The sequence below is a fragment of the Hordeum vulgare genome, chromosome 2H (genome assembly GCF_904849725.1).
Source record: "Hordeum vulgare subsp. vulgare chromosome 2H, MorexV3_pseudomolecules_assembly, whole genome shotgun sequence".
In the NCBI taxonomy this organism is placed as follows: domain Eukaryota; kingdom Viridiplantae; phylum Streptophyta; class Magnoliopsida; order Poales; family Poaceae; genus Hordeum; species Hordeum vulgare.
Genome location: NC_058519.1, coordinates 608,417,465 through 608,423,593, shown reverse-complemented (window position 1 = coordinate 608,423,593; position 6,129 = coordinate 608,417,465). Strand labels below are relative to the sequence as shown.

The 6,129-nt window shown below is 48.0% G+C and overlaps 1 protein-coding gene across 1 annotated transcript; it reads left to right on the top strand.

Annotated features, from left to right (window-relative positions):
* Positions 1-3,826: 3,826 nt before the first annotated feature.
* LOC123430772 (cytochrome P450 716B1-like) lies at positions 3,827-6,129 on the top strand. Its single transcript, XM_045114611.1, has 3 exons — positions 3,827-5,079; positions 5,164-5,351; positions 5,456-6,129. The coding sequence occupies exons 1-3, from the start codon at positions 4,119-4,121 to the stop codon at positions 5,771-5,773; spliced, it is 1,467 nt and encodes a 488-aa protein (XP_044970546.1). The 5' UTR covers positions 3,827-4,118; the 3' UTR covers positions 5,774-6,129.

Below are 6,129 nucleotides of genomic sequence, written 5' to 3'. Positions count from 1 at the left end.
ATTTTCCATGACCTTCAAAATGTAAGCGCACACTAAGGACAACTTCAACGCGGATCACCAAATAGACCATACCAAATATCCACGTTTAGACCACTGGTCATTCAGCCAGAGTCATCATCGACTAGGTGTTCCCTTTTCATCCGGTTGACTGTATATTCAAATGCCTTTTTCTTATAACAATGGATTCTGTTGGGGAAATGTTGGGACATTGAAGCAATGCAACATGCGATGGACAAGCTTCGACCCATCACTCGTCCCCCTCTAGAGGTGGTTTAGGAAACTACGTCTCTCTTTTGCGTCTTTAGCCCGCATGCTCTGCTTATGGGCCTTTGGTCATGTGCCTCCTCACATGATTCACTTTTGTTTTGGTGAATTCGTGTGACTCTGTCTAGTTGGTGGGCTTTATTAATTTAAAACAGGACATTATTCGAGTCTTCGTTTTATAAATAAATAGATCAACCGAAGTCATCAAAATAAAAGCGGACATCGATTTTTCATTTATTTGCGAAGTAATATTCACATACCAAAAGGACTCTAATTAAATAACAATAAAAATCCAAGTCTACTCCTTTGCGTCGTATGCGCACGTGACTGACTTGCCTCGTATTCGTTGGCGGCCAACGCAATTGAGGCGAAGCTGACCACAAATGCCTTTTTGCCAACATAGCAAAAGAGCCCGTGCGTTGCACCGGGTAAAAAAATAATAACATCAAAATTCATCACCACACACACATAATATAGTAACCCACCCGTCTCAAAGTTATCCTTCTTTCTGTCGTCGGTGACGTAGGTCGTTCACCTTGTCGCACATGTGTGAACATGGTCGATCTTAAGGTGATAAACTCATCCACTGCAATGCCATTTAACCACACCGGCACAAGAGAACATTTATAACTTTAAAAACTTATCTTGTTGAGCTAGACCGTGAGGGCTGCCTTTCATGAATTGCTTCCTAATGTTCATGAGTTACATACTGAAAATTTTCTCACAACCAATATTTGTTAACTTGGTATAATTTGTATAATATCAACCTTTAAATTTGGAGTACAGTAAATGAAAAGAAGATGAAACATAGTTATTTGCAACAGAAATCTAAATTGTTAACAAATCACCTAATGATATACACATTTCCATCTATAAATCTTCAAAACATATTACTACGTACAAAAAAAGAAAGGTCCATTACGAACTCAGGAGGGTAGTAGAATTTGTTCACATTGACAACACATTGTCCTACTTGCTCTTGAGGATTAAGAACGACACTAATCCAAAACTTAGTTTTTACATCCACATCATAGTTTTATGTACGCAGATGAAGCCAGTGATAGTGATACAAATCAAAAAGCGGCTAATCAATCAACGTGACTATCGTTCAGCAACCCCACAAAACTATTTCCTACACTTTTCAAACTATTTCTTTTTTTTCTCTTTTTCCTACTATCTATTTTTTGTAAATAGGATAGAGGAAAAAAAGAAGGGGAGAGAGGCCAGGCCAACCGCAGCCAGCCCAACCTACAAGGCCGGTGACCCACCTAAGCCCAAAGTCACGCGGGTGCACTTAACCCCTAGCTCCAGTGAACCCTAGCCCGATCCCCACTCAATCTCCCTCGACCCCCAGGCGCCGCCACACACACACACGCGGGCTTGCGCCTCGCCAGATCTCCTGCACCCGGCCAGCTTCGCCAGCAGCCAGTGAGCTCCTCAACCCCGCCTCGCCGTTGTCTGCCTTGCTGGCAAGCCCAGCGGCCGGTGACCTCCGCAACCAGCCACTCCCTCTCGATCCCCTTGTGCTCGCATGCTACCACGGGAGGAGCCCCTCACACCCGCGCCGACGAGACCCCTCTGACCGCCCCACTGCCTGGTTCGACCTCGTGCCCTTCTCACGGGCCGCCGTGGTTCCCCTCCTCTCCAGGTGGGTTGCTGGTGGCTGTGGGCGACAGGGCTGCGGGGTCGATGTGCCTTTTTTTTTTGTTAGATCAGGACTCTGCTTCCTCAGATTAGAATGATCGCCATTTTTCCCCAACTTTGTAGATATCAGCTCTCTCCTTCAGATCGGCTCAAATAGCCAATTTTTGTGGGATATCAGCTTTCTCCTTCAGATTGGCACAAATAGCCAATTTTTTATTGTATCTTTACATCATTTCTTGGCTCATTTACGATTGGTGATGCGCCTCTCCTCTTTTTGCTTCAACTTTTCCTGTGTGAGCCACGTTTCTTCATTTTTGGCTTTAGTTACGCATGAACCATATCTTATCCTCTTTTTGTTGGCTTGTTGATTTTGTAACTCGTGAACGAATATAAGTTGTTAGGCTTTCATATAAATAAACAGGGTGGGGCTATTAATTGAAACGTGCGATAAAATAGCAAACGAACGAACGATGCCCAGGCAGGAGTGCATCAGGGGTTTTTCTGCAAAATGCAAAAAACGATTCTTTTTTGACTTAAAACAGACTGCGGGTTGAATACCGGAAAAGCGAGGGGTGTTCTTGTAAAAAAGCCGCTTTATTGTTATTAGGGGAGATTGCTGGAAAGTGCCGTTCCGTTGATGTCTTCCTCCGCTTCCAATGCCTCGAAGCGTTGGTTGCGCATCACCTTGTTGACGTAGAGGTACCAATGTTGTGGATGGTGCCGACATAGTGCATAGATGCAAACATTATCCAGTTAACGTCAACAATGTCAGGGTCCGCCACAACCATGCATGTAATGCTATAGCGACGACATATGCGCGCACGCTCCGCCTTGAGCTGTCGGAAAGTGTTTTTTACGGTGATGATAGCTACGAGTGGTTCTCCCGTCGATATCATGCTCCCCACTCAAAAGTTGTATCCATGCATTTTTCTTCTTTCTTCATTCACTTCATTGTGTTTCTTTAGTTGGGGTCGCACTCACGTGATTTCAGATGTGCCACTCTTTTCACGTACACATAAGGACTAATATCAGTTTATTATTTTCAACGGTTCAACCTCTCTTACTTTAAACTAGTTTGACATCTTATAACACATATTGACTGAAATATCAGTTTAGCAAGCGCGTAGCAAAATTCGTTTTGACATATATCTTTTGTAATGAGTGAAGATTTTTTTTTTTTTTTTTGAAATAAGTGAAACATAGTATTTCAATTGAGTGAGTGGAATGTGTTTTATGAAATGACTGAAATCTATCTTTTATAGTAAATGCGTGTAATAATGTGTTTTCTAAAATGAGTGAAATCTATCATTTGTAAATGAGTTTAATGTGTTTTTTTAAATTGAGTGGAATTTATATTTTGTAAATGAGTGTAATGTGTTTTTTAATTCAGTGAAATGTGAAACTGCTTGAAAGGTTTTGCCTGAAATTTGAATCTAGTAAATGAGTGTAAATTTACTTTTCTGAATCCAGTGAAATGTGAAACTCCTTCAAAAGGGACAAATTGTAGTGTTGCTCGGCAGTAGTTGCATGAGAGCATCTCCGATAGCATGTTTATATTTGCATGTCTATATATTCATATAAACAATGGTCTAAAAAGATTCTTTTATATACACGTTCAGTTTTGCATCGAAACGTCTATATATAAGGACCATGACAGATGAGCCGTCGCTGGGAAGAGGGAGAAATCATGGCTGCAACTGAGTTTGGACAACGCCTTCACATTGTCCAGGCATGGACATTGTCAAGGTCGATTTAAAGAATGTGCATGTTTGAACGACTATATAAACAAGCTGTTGGGCACTTGTTTTGTGCTCACATCATCAAAAGCGAGGATAAACATTTATATAGACAAGCTATGGGAGATGCTCTGAAGTCGTTAAAGAATTACCAATTTCCTACATGCATCTTATGAGTGACATTGTCATCGCTTCCTAGGACTTGTCTTCTACCTCAGGAGCATATACCATTTTTGTCTTTACCTCAAGGGCATCTCATCGTTTTGGAGCTGGTTGGAAATGGAGGATTCTTTCTTGTTTGAAATCTCCGGTCGGTGCATCATTGATCACGTATTGAAGTACGCCATCTGATTCCCGCAAAAACAATCTGCTTAAGTGATCTCCTATATATACGGACTACTTCAGATATCCCGTCATCAGCTCCAGCCTCAAGTAGTAGCAGTAGCATCTTAACGCTGATCCCTCTCCGAGCCAATGGATTATTTGGTAGCAGTCGTGGCACTCGTCGTTGTCACCGCCTCGTCCGTTGCCATCCACCTCCTCGCCAGAGCAAGGAAAGCACAGCCGGCCAACCTGCCCCCGGGCTCCCTCGGCCTGCCGGTGATCGGCCAGAGCCTCGGCCTCCTCCGGGCCATGCGCGGCGACGGCGGCAGCCGGTGGATACAGGACCGGATCGACAGGTACGGGCCCGTGTCCAAGCTGTCGCTGTTCGGCACGCCCACGGTGCTCCTGGCCGGGCCGGCGGCCAACAAGTTCATGTTCTTCAGCGGCGCGTTCTCCACCCGGCAGCCCGGGTCCGTGCAGCGGATACTCGGGGAGAAGAGCATCCTCGACCTCCACGGCCCCGACCACCGGCGCGTCCGCGGCGCCCTGCTCGAGTTCCTCCGGCCGGACATGCTCAAGATGTACGTGGGCAGGATCGACGGCGAGGTGCGGCGCCATCTCGAGGAGAACTGGGCCGGCCGCGCCACCGTCACGGTGCTGCCGCTGATGAAGCGGCTCACGTTCGACATCATCTCCGCGCTGCTCTTCGGCCTCGAGAGGGGCGCCGTGCGGGACGCCCTGGCCGGCGACTTCGCGCGCATGGTCGAGGGCATGTGGGCCGTCCCGGCCAACCTGCCCTTCACGGCCTTCAGCCGGAGCCTCAAGGCCAGCGGCAGGGCCCGCCGGTTGCTCGAGGGGATCACGCGGGAGAAGAAGAAGGCCAGCCAGGCGGAGGAGCGCGGCAACGGCAAGGCGTCGCGGGACAACGACCTCATCACCTGCCTGCTCAGCCTGAAGGACGGCCATGGCGAGCGGCTGCTGACCGACGAGGAGATCGTCGACAACGCCATGGTCGCCCTCATCGCCGGCCACGACACGTCGTCCATCCTTATGACGTTCATGGTCCGCCACCTCGCCAACGACGATGCCACCCTCGCCGCCATGGTCCAAGGCAAGTGGCTGACCGGTGAATCAAACCACCAACCTCTGCCATGGTCATGAACTCATCACTCATGATGTGCGTTTCGTGACACAGAGCATGAGGAGATTGCCAATAACAAAGGTGACGGCGAGGCTCTGACCTGGGAAGACCTGACGAAGATGAAGCTCACATGGCGAGTCGCGCAGGAGACGCTCCGCGTCGTCCCCCCGATCTTCGGCAACTTCAGAAGAGCACTCGAGGACACCGAGTTCGACGGCTACCTCATCCCAAAAGGATGGCAGGTATGGTCGATCCGCATCAACCATTCATAGGCAGCTAGCAAAGCATCACCATTCACCAAAACTTGCCGAAGAAACTGACACATGCAAACTCTTGACGTTTTCAGGTGTTCTGGACGGCAAACGTGACGCACATGGACGCGAGCATCTTCCATGAGCCGGCCAAGTTCGACCCGTCCCGGTTTGAGACTGAGAACCTAAGAGCGTCGGCGGCGCCACCGTGCTCCTTTGTCGCCTTCGGCGGCGGCCCAAGGATATGCCCCGGGATAGAGTTTTCCAGGATCGAGACGCTGGTGACGATGCACCACCTTGTGAGGCAGTTCAGATGGAAGCTCTGCTGCAAGGAGAACACCTTTGTGAGGGACCCCATGCCGTCGCCGCTGCTCGGCCTGCCCGTCGAAATTGAGAAAAGGGCATCTACTTGATCCTGGTCGCCACTGCTCGGCCTGCCCGTCGAAATCGACCACATGATTGATCCTGGTCGCCACTGCTCGGCCTGCCCGTCGAAATCGACCACATGATTGATCCTGACCAATCCTCACAACAATCGACATATCATGATCGGTCGGTCGGTCGAGCCACGGCATTGCAGACTTGCGGTAGACTAGAGAGATTGATGAAAATGTAGCTGGAGACACGAGAGGAGGGATACATATATACCACACAATTGCAGAGTTCTGTATCGTGGCTTTCCATGTCAGCCATTACTGTCTTAGGATAAGTAATCTAACTATTTGTCTCACAAGAATAAAATGGGCAACAACAAAGATTATTTGCTTCA

Excerpts from the sequence above, each read along its gene's own strand:
- LOC123430772 (XM_045114611.1), top strand. The coding sequence starts at position 4,119 with ATGGATTATTTGGTAGCAGTCGTGGCACTCGTCGTTGTCACCGCCTCG. Across the intron at positions 5,080-5,163 it reads CCTCGCCGCCATGGTCCAAG|AGCATGAGGAGATTGCCAAT; the intron begins GCAAGTGGCTGA and ends TTCGTGACACAG. Across the intron at positions 5,352-5,455 it reads TCATCCCAAAAGGATGGCAG|GTGTTCTGGACGGCAAACGT; the intron begins GTATGGTCGATC and ends TGACGTTTTCAG.